General features: G+C 36.8%; 1 protein-coding gene across 1 annotated transcript in view; it reads right to left on the bottom strand.

Annotated features, from left to right (window-relative positions):
- LOC103595792 (dihydropyrimidine dehydrogenase [NADP(+)]-like) overlaps positions 1 to 19,936 on the bottom strand; it is a gene marked incomplete at its 3' end in the record, with an annotated part of 112,223 nt that extends 92,287 nt beyond the window's left edge. The window contains exon 1 of the mRNA XM_008579270.1: positions 19,817 to 19,936. Coding sequence (XP_008577492.1) covers positions 19,817 to 19,855 — 39 coding nt within the window. The remainder of the gene's footprint in view (positions 1 to 19,816) is intronic.
- Positions 19,937 to 20,065: the final 129 nt, after the last annotated feature.

The raw sequence follows: 20,065 nt of genomic DNA, 5'->3' as shown, positions 1-20,065 counted from the left end.
TTATTACTGCCAGTTTACAGATGAGGAAAAATCATGAGGAGATTGAGTAATTTACCCAGGAAGTGACAGAGATTATAACATATTTTGGCTTCAGATTCTGTATGTTTATTACTACTCTGTATTTCCTCTATGGGCAGCAATAATGTTAGCTTCATATTTTCTTTCAATGTGTGTAACTCAAGTATTGCTGCATATTCACTGTAAATACTGAAATCAGTTTTGCATTACTACAGATAACTATGTTAACAAGACCAGAAATAAGCCAGACTTAAAGAAAAGTCTATCATCTGTCTGTTATCCACAACATCTACCAAACTTCTTAGTACACACCGGTTATCTGTGTCTGGTTGATATAAAGAGAAGGAAGCAAATCTCAGAAATATTGTTAAGAAAGCTCCAGCAGGACTTGATGACAATGAACACAGGTTGCGAACAGAGAGAAAAGTAAATGTACCTCCCATGTCAACACTTTGTGATTATAAGGGGAATGGTAACCCAGAAAATAACTGTTGGGAACTGGCTTAGAATGTTCAGTTCCTTTTTGGCACCTCAATTGTAATCTGATATTTTACAAATGACATATAGGCTAAAATAAAAAACTGACAGTGAAATATAGCATGTTTCCAATGACTTGTAATTGTTGGATATGAATTAAATCTAGACATCTTATCTAAAGACTAAGATTTTTCCTTAATTGTGAAAAAAATACGTTGCTCTGGTACCAAAATCAGTTTACAACTCAGAAACGTCAAGTAACACTACTTTGATCATAACAAAAATTCCATGTTTAACATTTATAAATTTATAAAATATTTTTACATATATTATCAGACTCTCAAATTCATGTATTCCAATTGAAATCTGCTCTATCTAAAATTTTCTGTATAAATGCTTGTCTGCCCCACTAGACATTAAGCTTGAGTATAATAACTGGCTATTACCATCTCAGTACTTCTAGTAACTTGTATAACGAATAATATAAAGGAGGTGGGCAATGAATTAAATTGCATCTCCTTAGGATATAAAGGCTATAAGGGACCTCCACGTAAAGAGGGCCCTAGTGAGGTGAAAGGACAACCCAAGGTAAAGACAGAGTCAAGATTAGGACCAAGTCTCCTGACTCCATCACAGCACCGCATTCATAAAAAATGTTAATACAAAGAGGCTCTTAAATATTTTGAATTATCTACTGCTCTATATTGCCTATGACTCCACTTCTGATAGGAAGCTGTATATAAAAGTAGCATAAGAGCAAGAATCAGAAGACATATAAAGATTGGTGAGGTCAGAAGTTCAGTGTTTCCAATTTATTGAGTAAAACTAGTTTTATTTCTACAGGAAAGATTAGATGATCCCTATATTTAAAATAATTCTTTATGCATTAAAAGTTTTGCCATTACCATTGAAATACTCTTCATCTCAAAGATGAGCAAATTATCACCATCACCTTCAATACAAACCTTCTTACACTTCAACTGTCATTTTATAGATTCATAATGAAAATAAATTTAAATTTATTTTAAATAAATTTAAAGCAGAGTTATGTTGCTACGTAATAAGTAGTAGTTTCAGCAAATTAGTAGCATTCAGCTTCTAGTGAGATTTATTCTTCTATTCACAGAATATTTTGTAAAAGGAGCACACTAAACAGAACCATTTACCTTTTAAGACTTTTCTTAATGGGGGCCTACCACTAGGAAACAATCAGCTATTATTATCCATTTCAATCTAAATACAGTACCTGTGATAACTTCCAGGTGCTTGAAAAAAGGTACTTTCCATCACTGCATAGTTTTGTGCTTTCTATAAGCCTTCTGGACACTTAAACTTATTCAAAGGTATAAACGTTTTTCCAAAGGTTGATTGACATTAGGTTGTAATTAAGGTTATTTGTGTTGGCACAGAAGAGAATTTGACTTAACTGAAGACTATTTGTGATGAAAGTTAACAAGTTTGCCAATTAATCACATAACAGAGTGGACTGCGAGCAACATTCATGCTTTTTACACACTTCTTAAGGTTTAAGGAAGCAAAGGCTAGACAATTAATACATCTATTGTGATATTCACTATGAAGTGAAATAAAAATTTACAGGACTAGAAACAATCTGCATTTAACAATATCACAGAGAATGTAATATCTCAAGATTCCTTTTGCCTTAAAAGTTGTTACATTGAACATAATATATTTTTTTGGAAAGAGTTTTAGTTCAAATTAAATATAACTCCCCTAAAATGCACACTATGAAGCTAGATGAAGCATTTGATAATTTTTTAAAAAAATATATAAATGGTGTTTCTCATAATTCATGGATCAACTCTACCCATCAATTCCAAAGGAGAGCTTCGGCTCTATATTGCATAACCAGAATCTTGAAATGGGCAAAACACATTAATCTAGCAAAGCAATATCTAACATGGACAAGGCTGAGAAAATGTCCTTGGTTATTAAGTTAACTACATATTAACACAGCAATATATTTAGTATCAACAGTATCTTTTAAAAAATATTCCTTGGAAAATTTTTCTTGGTACCATTGGACAATTCATCTTTTTTAACTTTCAAGCCCATTATTTGTTAATTTTAAATTGCTTTAAACTATACTAGAGGAACTCACAAATCCAAATATCTAATGTTTTAAAATCTTAATCTAAACTTTATGCAGCCTTTTAATAAACTACTTTTCTAAGACTGCTAGGCAAATAGCCAAAGACAAGATTAAAAATGCCCCAAAATGTGACAGATGAATAGAAATCTGAACCGTACCAGCAGATGAATTAAAAAGAGAACAGCTAAAAGTGTTGCTTCTGGGAAAGAAACGGGGAGAAGACAGAAAGGGGTGAGGAGAAGTTAATGGTGTGCTGGACCCAGCTCCAATGGACACTGGAGACATGACAATCTTTCCCACTCACTTTCTTAGGGCTTAAATCCGCAACAGAGGATGCATGTACCCAAAAGTAATCAGCAAGCTGTACAAACCAGGGCTTGCCTCTGCACTGTCCCTCCCCCAGCTTCCGATTAGTTTACCAGCATGTCACTGGGAGGATTAGAAAAGGGCACCATTGCTGTCCCTTAAAAGTGCTTCTTTATTTTTTTTATGTTTATTACGTGCATGCATCGTACTAATAAAAATTAAACTACATGTACAGATGTCATTATTAAAACAATAGGATAATTCAAAGATTATTCCACAGGATCCAATGAGAGGCATGGTACTCATAACATTTCAGTGACAGTACCTTAATAATGGAAGTGTGGGAGACAAGAATATGCTCCTCCAAAATACGAAGGACTGTTGAGCTGAAGGCAATTAAGAAGAAACAGTTACAGAAGAGAGCCTCTGCCCCTCCTCCATTTGACTAAAGACAGGACATAGATTTACAAGGACAAAAGTTACCCAGCCCTCTCTCTACCAGGGAGAACAAAGACGGCTTTACAGACCTTTATTAGCCTGCCAATGGTATCAGAGGAATCTATACAAACAAGCTTTACTAACTAACCTTTATCTGCCATTTATTTGCCTACCCCTCAAGCTGCTGCCCATACAGATTTAAAGTCTTTCTTTTGTCTTGCCACTTTTCTAAAAACTTACTGTTCTTTGTTGAAGATACTATATAAGCTGGAATTCAAGCCACTTCTTGGAGAACTACTTATGTCCCAGGTGTCTCCCATATATATATATATATGAACTATACATGTTAATAAACTTCTGTGTTTTTTCCTTGTTAATTCGTCTTTCTTAAAAGGGGTACATTCCAATTAGGAACCTATTGGGGGCTATTATTATTCTCATATAGTTCTAATTCAAAGTTCCCTATCAATCCAAAGTGGTTGCCATGGGTATTAATAGGCACTACAGATCTTGAGTAACAGCATAAGAACTTGCATATGCAATTAATTTAATTGCCCCAGAAAAGTTGACTCAAAGAATAAAAGTTATGAAACTCAAATCTATATTTATTTTAAGGTTATAGGTTTTTATAGAGGTATACTATTTTAGAATTGATAAACTAATTATACAGTTTCTGGATTGATTTCATTTTCCGATTAACTAAGAACTAGACAAACTGCTTTGCTTTGAACACTGTCATGCAAATTGTAATTACCCATTATGTACCACTAAGCATTTGCCATCATAGCATAATTAATTAAAAATTCTACAGGACTAAAGATGCAAAGGGGCAAGGGTTAAGCTAATATAAATTAACCTTAGATCATACCCTTGTAATTACATTTTTTCAGTCCTCAAATATGAACTGGTTTTCTTGACAGTGACATCATTATTATTGTAAAGTAGAATATAAAAGACAAACATCCTTCAGTTGAGGGCTTCAGTGAATCAGTTTCATAACACATGTCTAAATGTATATGCACTTTAAAGAAAAGAGAGGAGAAAAAAAGAAATACAGAACCCAAAAACCAATTTCAGCCCTGTAGTTTATTTTGCCTATTTCTTTTTCCTAATTTCTCCAACAAATTAGGATTCTGTCCTGTCAGAGGTCAAAGTAGTCTGGCAAAAGGCAAAACAGGCCAGTTGACATCACGTAGAGAAGAGATTGATGAGAGCTCATCAGCTCCCCCCACTGCAACCATCTGGCCTGTGGATTAGAAGCCATTCACACCTTGCTTCATTTACACATGTGAAGGACTCCTTGAAGAATCGAATATTAAACATCTTATTGAGAAATTCTGTGAATGCATATAGTCAGAAAAAATGAGGTAACTTTTGAAGGACTTTCCTCTTCTACACTTCTAAGATTCCTAATTTTCATGTCATGCATTTTAATGTCTGAATAAACAGCAACGTAAAATGAGCATATTCACAAGTCTTAGTTTCCAGTTCACTACTGACTTTAATCAAACCATTTAAACTTTCCAAGTCCTTGGTTTCACCATTTCTGAAACCAACCAATACATCTTCCTAAGACTGAAGAAACATGTTCTTAAGTAGGGCCCCAGGAAAAAAACAATGCCATGAGTGCACAGACCCACAACTACCCTTAACTCTAACTCTGCCAACTCCTATACTTACATATGTCTACCCCTGAGCCATCTCAGCAGGACAGCCTTCCTCCACCTGTCCCTGGAAATAGACCACCTAACTCATTTTTCAGTCCCTGAATCACTGGATATTGAAGCGAAGGAGGAGGGAGATTGTAAAAAAAACTTACATGAATTTCTCTATTATCATTTATTAAATATAAATAAAATAATAGTGTAAAACTAAATTAATAAGTTCTGTGAATGTGAATTTATAACATGGATACTTAAATTCTAACACACTAATTCTGAACTATCACCCCCAAGTACTTATCGCTTTCTGTCTTAATTTATTGTTCTTTGTGAATCTGCCTCATCTTCTGTTCTCTATCATAAGCTCATTTAGGGGAGACACATTTATCTTTGTAGCCAGTCCCCACACAGTACTTAATGTAGGGCCTAAGATTTAGCAAATACTTAACAATTACTTGTACAATTGAATGAAGGCACAATAAGTGGATAACTTAAGCTTTGGCAAAATAAATATTGAATTTTTAGTGTGGATTTTAAAAACTATCTACTTGGTTCACTTCCATATTTGATAACATCTTTTATGCTCATAAAAGGACTGTACACATTTGTAAATTAAATAACTTCATGATAATAACAGCTTACATTTGCATTTGTTCTTAATTTATTTGTTCCAAACAATAACACTACAAGGTAGTCAGGAGGGACAAGGACCATGATCACCATTTCATAGACAGGGAAATTAGCTTAAGTTCACCGAGCTAAAAAGTGGCAAAACTAGAACTTCAATAACGTATTTGGGACTCTATATTTGCAATATTTAACTTAAACTATGAATTTGAATTTAATAAAGACCTTTTCTTACAAATGTTAGATACCCCCAGTCTCACTATTAAAATTTCTCTAGTATCCGCCTTCCTCCCTCCTCCCTTCCCTACATTTTTCCTCCCTCCCTCCCTTCCTCCCTTCCTTCCACAAGTATCCCTGCTCCTTTGTAGTTTATATCAAAATCTGCATTTCCTTGCCAGGGCTGCCACAGAAAACTTGGTGGCTTAAAACAACAGAAATTCATTGCCTCACACTTTTGGAGGCCAGAATTCTGAAATCAAGGTGTCACATGGGCCATGTTCCCTCTGAAAACTGCAGGGGAGAATCCTCGCTCACCTCCTCTAGGCTCTGATGGTTGCTGGCAGTCTTTGGCAGCCCTTGGCTTATAGATGCATCACTCCAGCACTCACTGTCTTTGTAGTCACCTGGCTGTTTTCTCTCATGCATCTTGACATCATTTTTCCTCTGTGTTCCCCTGTAACTCTGTGTTCCTGTCATCTACCGACCCCTTGGTCACCACACCACCCTCTCTGCCCACAGTCTGTGAGAATCTTCTAACTCTGTTCTATTTTTCACACCAGTCTTAGTAACTTCAACTGACACTTGGGTCATTCAGCATCTGCCTCTTATTTGACCATCTCACCAACAATGATTTTTTTTCTTCCACACCATTTCAGCATCCATCACCCTTTGTTATACTTTTGACCTGGTCATTATTAATTATTGCACCATCTCCAAAAGCTTTGCTTCAAACATACCACTCTCATCATCACGTCCTATGCCATTCCACCTTCTAATAATTTTCTGACCTTACTGAAATCGTCAGTCCACTGAGCATATTCCTGGTGTTTTCACTTCCCATCTTCCTGTCCTATCCTGATTTCCCTCAGATTAAATTCCTTTATCCAACATTATGATTTCTTCACAACACCTTTAATTCCCTGCCCCTCTCACACTCCAACTTGATTGCTCAGGCAAACCTTTACTCAATTAAGCCCATTTCTTTAACTCCTCTTTGCCTGAACCCAAGCAGTTAAAAGTGGCTAGAGAAAAATCCACAATTATGTTCCCTGCTCTCTTGTTTAATTCTTGACCACAAATATGATTTAGAAAAGACACACTGCCTAATGATCCCACTATACTTCCTTACTATTTCCATTAACCCACTTTCCAGAAAGTCTATTCATACTTTCACCTGTTCTTCAAATCTTTAATATCCTATTTTCTTCTCACTCTCAATTAAAAATCTTCATACTCATTGAGAACATGAAAACCACCAGATGGGAACTCTCTCATCTTTCCACCACCCAATCTACCACCCCTTTTTCTTCCCTACTATTCTAATGCTTATATTATCAATCTTATTCTCTCTCTCCAAAAGAATACTTTTGTACAAGTAATTATTTTCTCTGTGTCCTTCAACACTGGTCCTCCAACACTGCATCTCTTCCATTAACAAATGTACGTGCCTTACTACCCCCCTCCAGCTACATCCCTATTTTTGTGTTCCCCTTTACAGCAAAACTTTCCTCCAGAGATATCTAATGTCACTGTTTAACTTCCTGATATCCTGTTCTCTTCTCAACCCATTCATATTGGGCTTCTTTCCCCAACAGTTATGGTCAAACTCATAATTTCTTCATGTTACCAAATTAAAAGGGATCCTTCACGCCCTCACCTTATTTTCCCAGCAGCAGTAAAGAGAGTTGACTATGCACATGTCTTTCCACCTTCCTTGGTTTCTGTGCTACCACAGACTACTGGGCCATCTCCTCTTCTTCCCGATACCTAAATCCTCAGTCCTTTGTCTACCCTCATTGTTTTAAGTGATCTTATTCAGTTCCAGGACTTTAAATGCCATTTTTATATCAATAATTCCTCAATTTTTATCCCCAGCTATGACTTCTCTATGGATCTCCAGAAGCTTATTTCTAGCTGCCTACATGATATCTTTACTTTGGTATCTGATAGGGATTCCAAACTTAATGTCATTACAGTATTTGTATCCCCCCACATTTGTTACTTCTTTTTGTTTCTCAGACTAAATTCAATCCTACCTCTTTGATTTGCTCCCTTTTTCCTCACAAGCCCTGGCAGACTCCTCACCATCGTCTAAGTTTCAGTTCAAATGTCACCTCCACATAGAGGCCTTCTCTGACTGCCACATATAAAGGAAGCCCTACTAGTCATTCTGCATCACATTATCCTGTTTTTTCTTTTTTTTTTTTAACCAAAGCTCATAATATCTGAAATTACTGCACATTTTTTAAAAAATTTACTCCCTATTGTTCCTCTACTATAATGCAATTTTATTGACTGCAGAACTCTTTTCTGTCGTTTTTGCAAGTGTGTTTCCAAAATCTGGACCAGTGCCTAGCACATAGCAAGAAATTAATAAATACTTTTGAATAAACAAAAGGTAAAGTTACGGTAAATTCCAGTGTTTTAAAAGAATTTTAAATAACAGATTGCCAAAGAGCTAGAAAGCCATTGGAATCAAAACAGTAAGTGGACATTATTAATATTTTAATACCTAACATTGAATACTTGCCACATGTTGAAACTATTAAAAATAATGAATACAAAGTATTTTCTTAACAATTCTATGATTTAGGTATGAATTCTGCCCCCATTGTACAATGAGGAAACTGAAACAGAAAGTTATTTGCCCAGGTCTGAAGTACTGTGGCAGAGCTAGAAGATAAACACTAGCGCTCTAATTCCTGAGCCTACACTCTTAACCACTAATCTATGCCACTCTTCCATTGTAATTAGAATAAGTAACAATGACCCATTACTTAGTGTCAGTAAATTTTATAATGGGTTAGTCTACTGTTCTACTGCTGTTTCTCAATACATTTAAGGTTAGTTTGGGTGGATTATGTGTTTCCAAAATAGCACTAATTTTGTTGTGATTTTATAATTTGTCAGTATCTAATTTTCTTAAAATCTGTGGTACTTCTACTTTTCTTATTTTGTATTTTTTGTTTCCGTTTTTGTCTTATCTTACCATTGCATTAAAATTCTGTTAAAATAATTTGTGTAAAAGAAAAGCCAGACTATTTTAAAATGTGGTAAAAATGTTCAACCTTGCCAAAATTCAAACAAATGCAAATTAGACCAGTCAGGCAGGTGTTTTCATCTAGTTGTTTATTTAAGAAATAAAAATAACTATTAACACTAGAAAGGGTATCATTTTGTACACATTCATACACTGTGAGCAGCCATATGAATTAGTGGTACCATGTGGACAACAACTTGAAAATACTTCAAATCTTTAAAATAATTGTGCCTACCACTGGTGATTTCTCCTCAAAGATCCTATCATAATACTGTGATCTCAAATAAGTATAAAGGATATTTTTAAGTTTTGCTTATTACTTTCTAGTCTTGGAGTGGAGGGGGTGATGGGCAGTGATTTTCATGAGGCATGTTAAAATTTTCCTCTGTAAATGTTTTTTTATCTCTTTCAAAAAGAAAGGTTTAAGCACACCAATGTTTGGAGTTCATGTTGCAAGTAAACTGTAACTTGAAAAGGTAACATGAATCAACAGTTTCTTTGGTTAACACACCCAAGGCAGAAGAATGTTCTGTTTTATTAAATTTGTCACTGTGAGAAAAATGTATTGAGTCAAAAGCAATTATTATACTGAGTACCAAAAAGAAAAAATTTTATACGTGAATATGCTTATGTGTACATACACACACACGCATACACAAGCATAATCACTCATACTTCTAACGTAAAGGCAGGCTGGAGTAAAAGAATCCTTTAAGAATCTGGTCTGCCAAAGTGGTCTAGTCCCAGGAGAGAGGTGGAGAGGCTGGGATAATACAAAAGTTTCCATCACTGGTCACATGAGGGGACAGCTGCCGTTACTGTTACATTCATTCATTTAAGATAACAACCCAAGAAGTATCCATTCAAGATAACCTGAAGCCCAACTTTATTCTTGTTCTCGCAGGGCAGAAGAAATAACAAACTGTGCTGGTGGTCAAGCCATGCTCTAGAAAGAAGCATTAAATAAATCAGCACTGGGTCCAATCTAAAGCACATCAACATCAAGGAAAACTACATCCAGATCTCTGAGTGTCCTGTAAACTAGAATCAGTAGTGACACGATCAGGCAAATGGGTAGTTGGTTTCATTTCCATTTTGTCCATTCTGTCTGTATCCAAGAATGTCCCTACCCCTTTTCTAAAATATCTTTGTAAAGACGCTTAATTCAGTTGAAGCCTGTGGGTGAGAAGGGTAAAACTGACATGCACTACATATCAGTGAAGCCAAGCCTCTCAAGTGTATTCCAACACAATGCTTTAAGCAAACAAACAAAAAAAATTGTCAAAGCAGTATTCTATTTTTTTTTAACTCACACATTGTAACTGTACATACTTATAGGGTACTATCTGACATTTTGATGCATATATGTTGTATAATAATCAAGTCAGGGTAGTTCATGTATTAATCACCTCACGCACTTATCATTTTTTTGTGGAGAAAACATTCAAAAGCCTCTCATCTAGCTATTATGTATTATACAGAACTTAACTGTTAACCACAACCACCCCACTGTGCAATAGAACACCAGAACTTATTCCTCATTTCTAACTGTAATTTTGTACTCACTGGCCAGCTTCTTCCTGTTTTCTTTCCTCCCCCCACTTTGCTCCCCAGTCTCGGGTAAGCACTGTTCTATTCTCTGCCTCTATGATGTCAACTTTTTTTTCCTTATATTCCACATATGAGTGAGGTCATATGGTATTTATCTTTCTGTGCCTGGCTTACTTCACTTAACATAATGACTTCCAAGTCCATCCATGTTGTCACAATGACAGGATTTCATTCCTTTTTACAGCTGAATAGTACTCTATTGTGTATATATACCACATTTTTTATTTTTTTTATCCATTCATCTGTTGTTGGACACTTAGGTTGACTCCATATCTTGGCTAATGTAAATTGTGTGAAGCAGAACTTTTAATAACGACTACTAAAATCAAAATAAATGTCTGGTAATAAAAGGGAGGCTTGAATAAATTTTGATATCTCCACCTACATGGAATCTTATGCTGCTATTTAAAATAGTTTAAAAGTTAATAAGAATGTGAGAAAATACTTCTGATGGGTCAAGAAAGCAAATATAAAATTGTATATAAACTCCTTAGGAAAAAGAAATACCTCATGTGTAGAAAAGTACCAAATCAGTATCAGCATGGCTGTTTTGGGTGGTATGACTATATGATTAGGGTCATCTTTTTACTTTTTCTGAATCTTTTAAATCTAATGATTTAATGATCATGAAAAATAATTTTAAAATTAAAGCACAGAAAAGAAAGAAGTTTAATAAAAGTTAACACAGAAATGAGAATTTTGCTGTTAAAGGTGTCACACTTTAGCCCTAGGGTTCTGTGCAAGAAACCAAATGCATTTCTTCTTTGAATTATGGAGGATTTCAAATTTTTTTACCCCAGCATTGCTCAGTATTTGACATGGAAGAATATCTGAAAAGAAGGCTCCCAAAGCTTTCAGCTCACTGTGGTACAAGGAGTCAGAGAAAGGTAACTTGAATTCCCTAGTGGACTGGTTTACACTGGCAATCATCAACTAATAAACACACTGGAAAAACTGGCTTAGAGAGTCCTATCTCCTTTTTTGAATCTCTGGTCTTAATTACTAGTTAAAGACAGCATTATCCAAGAAACACAAAAATGTGAATTTATCAATTCCAGATTACCCTCACAGAGATCTCAAGCCATGTAGGATTAGATTTTTCCTGAATGCTCAGGGGAGATTTAGATTTAGCTCACTCACTTATTTAAAAAGGAAAAGGAAGTAGGAAAGTGTAAAGAAAGTTAAAAAATAAGGTGAATAAGTATATCAAATTCATATAGCTGGTATAAATGGTCCACTTAATCCTACCTAGCATGTAAACTGAGCAGCAATGAAAACACCACCTCTGCATTTATTTAATATGATCACACAGCAGATCACATTTCCAAACAATTTCACTATTGCCATATTTTATTACAAACCATCCATAAAAGAGAGATCAATAGTAAACTCACTGAAGACTCAGCAAATTTTCACAGTGGCTGAATGATTTCACAGGGTTAGAGAGCAAAGGATCTAACGTTTAGAGAAAAAATGTCCCCATGCTTGTCCCCTATCTTGGGATACTCATCTTAATCAAGAAATAGTAAATACATATTTTCTTCTATTATTTTGCTGAAATTTTTCACACGATCTTTTCATTAAACGTGCTAACATTTTTAAAGTGTTAACATGCTACTATAGCATATTTTTAATAACAGTCAAAGAATTTCACAAAGGTTAAGATCTACATAGATAAGTAAATCCTGGGCAGGTAAAAACAAGTTGAAAATTGCGGGATGAAGTTTTGGGAAAGAAGTAACAGGGCGCGGTGAGAACCAGCAAAGATTAGCAGGGAATAAAATACGAGAGGAGGGGGAGGTGCAGTCAGAGTTCCATCTAGGATCCCCATCTGTATAAATCAGGCCTGGAGTTGACATGTAATTTTGTGTGGGTCCCCTGAGTAGTGGCCCTCAGGGCTTAATTATTGATGAAGAGATTTTTCTTCAAAGTGGCCCAGTCAGGAGTGCCTCAAGGGGACATTCACAAGCACTCATAATATCAATTTCCAAGCACCTGGGAGGTAGGGACACAGATGTCTCTTTAATTATTATGATAGAGGTAGAAGATAGTGAGAATGCTATTCCATAGCTAAAATTCTCAAGGAAACAAAATTATTATAACTAGTTTAAAGAGTTTAATATCTGAGTCATCTTTCAGAAAGGGCACCATTTACCTTGTCCTGGTGCAAAATAGGTTCATCTACAACCTACTCTTTCCTAGGATTTCAATGAGTTATTTATAAACAAATACAGTGTGTTCAGGGAAGTTTAAAACTCTAGAAAAAAACTTTCTCTGAAGCTAATACATCTGCTTAGAGAGAAGATAAGTTTACTCTAGTTAGTACAAAGTGATATCTGTGTTTAGTTAACTGTGTAGCGATTTCTTTTCAGAAAAGAATAATATCAAACCCTTCTAAATGTCAGTGAATGCCAAAAAAATAACTTTCACCTATGCATTAGTCCTGATCTACTCTCAAAAACACTCAGAAAAACAACAAAGAATCAATCCATTTGTATGTTACAGTAAAAAAGCAAAGGTTGGGTGTCAGCCCTGCATTTGAATTTTATATTCCCTATGTAATAGATGTGGATAATCACTATATATGTCCTTTGTATTTCCTGAAGCTTATACTAGAGGGCTAACAATAAAACATGTATTAAAAATATCTTTTTAAATAGAAATGATATGAAATGCTTCTCTTTAATTTGATCTGAATTTCAGAAACTCCCCCATCTCACCTGTAATATTGACAAATGGAATTCATTAACTTTTTCATAATACATATCTGCAACATTTATGAATTTATAATAAGCCTCCCTCATAATTCTCTTAACTTTATTAATTCTCCCCTCCCTCACAGATTCTAACAGACTTCAATACCACTAGTTAATTCTTGGAGTTGAATACATTCTGGCCAATTGATATTTATATAACACACATGATATATGCAGTAATAATATTTAAAAGAAGTAATACCATTTAAAAATATATATTTTATGTGATAGATGCTGTCTGAGGCATTTTATGCACATGACTTCAACTAATCCTTACAGCTATTGGGTGAAATAAGTAGGATTAAATCCAACATATAAAGAAAGAAATGACAGTCCAGGAAAGAAGTTGACCACAATCACACAAACAAAAAAATAACAGAACTAAGGGGGCCGGCCCGGTGGCGCACTGCTACAGTGCACCGCTTGGGAGCACGGCGGCGCTCCCGCCGAGGGTTCGGATCCCACATACAGACTGGTTCCCGCTCACTGGCTGAGCGAGGTGCGGGCCCAACACCAAGGGTTGCGATCCCGTTGCCGGTCCCGGTCCGGTACGGGCGCGACACTGAGGGTTGTGATCCGTTGCCGGACACGAAAAAAGACAAAAAGGAAAAAAATAAAATAAAATAAACAACAGAACTAAGATTTGAATTCCAGTCTGTTTTAATATATAATGTTTTTTGTTTTTTGTACTAACCATGAAATGAAGTTTCATTTGGTGAAATAGAAAATAAATAACTTTATACAAAGGTATGCAGTTCCTAACATCAATAAGTAGATATCTATGGTGAATCATTTTATTTTAAATGCAAAATAAAAGCTACATGTTGAGTTAAATGCAGATGTTTCATATCTACTAGTGTAACATTTTAATTAAAAGCAATGAAAGCAGTAATAATTATAAACCACAGGAAAGACATAATCCTATTAAGAGTTATCTCAGTAGTATAATTGGCTCCAGGATATCTGTGAACACCCACACTATTGATATTTGAGGCCAAAAAACACCTTCTGTCTTGATATAGAGGATTAAGAGTAAATGAAGTCCAGAAGGTGAACATGTCAAATTTGAAAATCAAAGTCCTAATTATAGATGAACTTATAATGTTCAAATGCCTTATTAAATATTTTTGAATTAAAATAGAATATAAATGAAAAACAAATTTTCTTTACAGTTTTAAGGACTTGGGTCCCTGCTACGTTTGTCATGTGTCCGTATAGCTAAGAAGCAGAAAAATAAATTGGCCAATCCTATTTTAATTCTTCTCTTTGTCTGTATGGAAGCCTGGATTTCTCATCATATTTTCTTTTTTTTTTTTTTTTCTTTTTGTCTTTTTTCGTATCCGGCAACGGATCGCAACCCTCAGTGTCGCGCCCGGACCGGACCGGGACCGGCAACAGGATCGCAACCCTCGGTGCTGTGTCCGCACCTCGCTCAGCCAGCAAGTGGGAACCGGTCTGTATGTGGGATCCGAACCCTCAGCGGGAGCGCCGCCGCGCTCTCAAGCGGCGCACTGTAGCAGTGCACCACCGGGCTGGCCCTCATCATATTTTCTTTGTCATATTTTATGATAGTCTTTTTTTGTCTTATTTTCTTTTAGTTTTAGTGTTCCAAATTTTGTAACTTAAATTTATGCTAATTATTAGAATTCTCCCATTGTGATCAGACATCTCTACCTTACTGGGAGGTCTAGTTTTCAGCCCCAAATGCTGTATTCAAAGAGTTAAAGAGTTAAAGAAAGATCATCGAATTATCACAGCATTTTGACTCCAGATCTTCTTAGTATTCTTATTAATTCCTTTCATTCCTCCAGAATGTAAGAAAGGAGGCTTTTGAATTCCAGCACATTTCACAATTAAGCAGTCAACACTATCTGCTATCATTAGGATTAAGCAGATCCAATCTAAAAATTTCCCTAGTGATAGATTCATCATTAGTCATTAGTCTCACAGTTCTTAATTAAACTACCAAACTGTTCATCTGAATTCACATGCAAGACATAGAAATTTTTTTTAAAAAACTATACTGAAATACAAATGAACGTGCTCACCTATAGAAATGTGTATTACCTTCAAACTACAAGGAGCTATCACTGGAATCACTGACTCTTCAAATCAGATAATCAGAAACATTTCTATTGCCCAGCTAAACTCCTTAGAAAGGAGAAACACTTTGAAGTAAAACATAGTCCACAGAACAGTTTAAAGTAGGAAGGACAAACACACTTTCAACAACTCTAACTCACAAAATAGGTTTAAAGTTAAAAAAAAAAAAAAGCTTTAAAAGCCTTAATAAGTAAAAAATACATTTCCACAAGGTTTGTAATGCCCAGTCAATAAAAGGAAGAAGAAAGCACTTACACACTCAGCAAAAAAAAAAGAAAGAAAGAAAGAAAGAAAGAAAGAAAGAAAGAAAGAAAGAAAGAAAGAAAAAATTAAATAAATAAATAAATAACCCATGAAGTTGAATCTTTATTTTCTCCTTTGGATCCATGACCCTCAAGGCTCCCCAGGGGCAAAAGCAGTTATGATAAAGGCTGTTCTGAAATATTTTTAGCCATCTCTGTCAATTCATAAGCCATGCTTTTCATTTTTAAATAATTCACCTTAAAATTCACTTTCTTCAAGTCATTTCCATTATGCTCCCATTTTCCAAATTCATCATTTTTTAATCTCATTTTCTTAGTTAATAAATACAGAAAATTCTCAATTACTTTCTCAAATAAATAGAAGTCATAGTATAAGTAATTCAGAAACCATTTCTATTTAACTCAAAATGTATTTAATTTTGTGGACAACAGACTAAAATCCCTTTTTTTTTTTCAGGGTAAATTTGGAATGAGTTTATAACCCCTTAACACTCATCAACTGGTAATTCAAGGAATGGAGTGGCCTTGCGATTGTGCAAGTAATAAAGTGACAGGTAGCAACCTAATTTGGCTGTAAATACATACCAAACTATTCAAATAGTGAAAAGCTTGCTGTAGCTGTATACATTTTTCCTTTAGCTACATACTTTTATAGTCTATTCTCAATCATCCTTGCCAGTGGAGGGGAACAAGATAGTGAACAAAAGTCAACTCTTCCAAAATCATTCCAACTTGCTTTTAAATGTGTAGATACTGACATTGTACTGGCTATCAATTCAATCTAAATGAAGCATTGTGAAGTTACTGCTGAGGTCAGAGAAAGTGACCAATGTCTGATACTTAATTTGTCTGAAATCTTCCCAGGAGAGTTTATATTCAAAAGTCACCCTTGACAAAATTCAGTCTTTATCCAAAAAGTAAGTCCATAAAGTAAATTAACTTTTAAAAATATATAGCTACTGTTAATGAACTTTAAAATAATAATGATTTCATTGTCAGTGATTTCCCTAAAAGAATAAGATATTTTTTCTTTAGTTTTTAACATGTTTGTCCTTGCTCCTGACAAGAAGCTGTCAATATGTGACATTTGTTTACTATCCTTACTATTATTAAATTCCTTACTTCACAGATTATGCAAATACAGCTCAAAGAAGCTAGGTAACTTGATCAAGGTTCCACAACTAAAATGGGGTGAAGCTAGACCTCAATTCCTCAATTCCAGGCACTAAACTCCAGAGGCCAGGCTCTGGGCCAGATTAATGTGTCTGGGGAAAAAAAAAAATTCAACTTCTCATGCAACGTCTATGATTACTTAAAACAACAATAATTTTTGAGTGTATGAGTTATGTCCTAAAAGCAAGTAATGCATCCTTTCGATGACTATCACCAGCCCAAGGATACTGCAGTTTTGCAGTTTGGTGACCCAGCTGTTTTCCATGTTCCCAACCCTTCAAACCCTGATGTGATATTGGATTGGACTGAAGCCAGAAACTATGGAGTAAGCAAACAAAGCAAGTTTGTATACTTCGATAACAAAGTTATTTCTTGGCTGTTTCACCGAAACCTGAGATTCTGAAGGTAGCTCACAGGGAAAATTAAATCACTATTATAGTCGTTGTCCCCATCATCTTCTGTTCTTTTCACATTTATCAATGTGTTATTATCACATTCATTATCTGTTTCATACCAGTACTTTTTTTTTAAAGATTACTTGATTCTCTGTGGATCTGAGACTAAGACAATGATCACAATTTGATCAATCTCTAGACAATGGTTTTTAATGAATTTGTTCAAGGAAAGTGTCGAAATCTGATAGAAAACTGAGCCTTCATAATTCATTCTGATTCCTCAACAGAAAAATGAACTTTGGTAAGTCAATAGGATCAACTGAGACAACTATGCTTGAATGTGTTTCCCTAGGTTTAATGTATTTTTTCTCACTGAATTATATTTTAATGGTTAATTTCATGCTCTCTCATGGCATTTTAGCTTTCAAATCATGGGTATTACTTTAAGGGAAAAGTAAAGTACTGTGTGTGATGAAAGATGTCAGTGATTAAAGAGTGTTGCACATATTAACTACACAAAAGCTGAAGGAGTTTGAACACCACTATTCTAGATTATAAGTAGTAGTAGGCAAACTGGCCACACAGACTAAGGTTAGACTGAGTTGAATGGAGTGGGAAGGCTTAGATTTCTTAAATGTTCTTGGTTGAAACAATATATAAAATTAAGCTGAACATTTAATATTTCACTGGCATCTTTTTCCTCAATGAAATGTAGGTAAGAACTGATCTCAAAGACAATTGCCAGGGAGATACAGAGAAAGAAATCAGTTAAGCAGATAACAAGGTATTCTGAGGGGCCAGCCCGGTGGCGCACTGGATAGTGCGCCGCTTGGGAAGCGCGGCGGCGCTCCCGCCCGAGGGGTCGGATCCCACATACAGACCGGTTCCCGCTCACTGGCTGAGGGAGGCGCGGGAGCAACACCGAGGGGTGCAATCCGTTGCCGGACACGGAAAAAGACAAAAAAAAAAAAAAACCCAACAAGGTATTCTGAGGGGCCAGCCCGGTGGCGCACTGGATAATGCGCCGCTTGGGAAGCGCGGCGGCGCTCCCGCCCGAGGGGTCGGATCCCACATACAGACCGGTTCCCGCTCACTGGCTGAGGGAGGCGCGGGAGCAACACCGAGGGGTGCAATCCGTTGCCGGACACGGAAAAAGACAAAAAAAAAAAAAAAAAAAAAAAAAAACCAACAAGGTATTCTGAAATTAAACAGCCAAAGGCCACCCATCCTCTGACACTCTAATATCCGAAATTAGCATTGCCTTAATGCTGTCAGAAGTTTCTTATTTGACCTATGTGACCAAGTAAAATAATAATAATAAGTCAAAGTCACAAGGACCAAAAAGAACTATTATGTAAATCAAATAAGGAAAAAGACAAGTATCTCTTACCCTGTGCACACATAAATATTTCTATTCCTTAAATATTTCATATTGATTAGTATCTCTATTCACAAGAGAAGCCACAAGTAAACTAACTAGAGATGTATACATGACACACTTTGGCACTTGTTACTAAAATGGATTTTTCCAACCAAGGGACAATGCCTGGAGAAAACACTACTACCTTCTCCCAAACAGAGTACTACACAAAGTTTCTTCAATCAATGACAGAGGCAAATGTGGCAAAAGCAGCTATTCTGCAAACAGGTGGTTTTAAACTTTTACTTAAGCCACCAAAAGGACTGACAAAAGGAAAATTTTCTCATTCCTAAAGAAAACACACACACACACACACGTTCTACCAGAGTGAGGAACTAAAAGAAAAGCCCCAAACAAAATAGAACAAAAACTAAAAAGCAGTTTGTCTTAGCTCAGAAATGCTGACCTTGATTAAGTATGTATAAAATTACCGTTCATAATTCAGTCTTTCTCATCGCGTACATTAAGGTACTAGGGAGAACTCAAAGGAAATGTCCTTTCAGGTAGGACTATATGGATAGAAAGAAGGATGACATTTTTACCGAAACGGAGTGCAAGAGGGAATCGAAAACTGCTGAGAGGAGAGAAAAATACAGCTTACTTATGTTTTTCTGAGGGCACTGCATTTTTCTTGTTCTCAATACCTTGCTCCGGTCTCCTCTACGTTAAATTATTTCTTAAGCAATACTATGACTCGCGGGGACTGCTACAGCCGACACACAGCTCTCCTTTCATTTCTACTCTCCACCTTTGCAAATAGCAGGATTCAGCTACTGGAGGCGGGGATAGTGGACAAGTGCCCCTGAACGACCTAAAGGGGGGCGAAAGAGTGGGAAATGGGCGCTCCCACACCCTAGGGTCCCCTAGGGTCCACCTCTCTGGAACTCCAGAGCTTCTTCAGTCACTGCCACTTAGGGCAGGACAAGACAGGCTTCCTTAAATCCCCTCCGAAGTAAACAGCCAGGTCCCCACGCAAGGACACCCCTGCAGTCGCGAGAAGTCCCCCACTTCTCTCCCCGCCTGCCCACGCGGGGCTCTGGCCCCGCTGTCCTCCGCCTGCCCCGCAAACCTCCGGCGAAGGAAACTTTCCCGCGTCTCCCACTGTTTTTCCGGGCGCGGTGGTCGCGGAGGCCTCCCCGGCAGCGACCAGCTAAGCACCCCCGCCCGCGCCGGCCGAGCCCGCGCGCAGTCGGTACCTCGATGTCCGCCGCGTCCTTGCTCAGCACAGGGGCCATGGCGGTGTCTACAGTCCGCGGTCACCTAGAGACAGATCCTCCCTGCGTCCTCAGGCTCCAGCCAGAGACCAAAGCGACGGCTCACCGGAGAGCGAGTGGAGAGAGGAAGGAGAGGGCCGGCGGCGCGGGGGCGGGGCGGACACGCCCCCGGGGCGGGGCTGCGCGCCCAGGGCTGCGGCTCCAAGCGCGGGGCAGACTCCACCCGCCCAC

This window comes from Galeopterus variegatus, unplaced genomic scaffold (assembly GCF_000696425.1).
Source record: "Galeopterus variegatus unplaced genomic scaffold, G_variegatus-3.0.2 Scaffold1847, whole genome shotgun sequence".
In the NCBI taxonomy this organism is placed as follows: domain Eukaryota; kingdom Metazoa; phylum Chordata; class Mammalia; order Dermoptera; family Cynocephalidae; genus Galeopterus; species Galeopterus variegatus.
The sequence above is the reverse complement of the archived record's forward strand: the minus strand, read 5'-3'. Positions and strand labels throughout refer to the sequence as shown.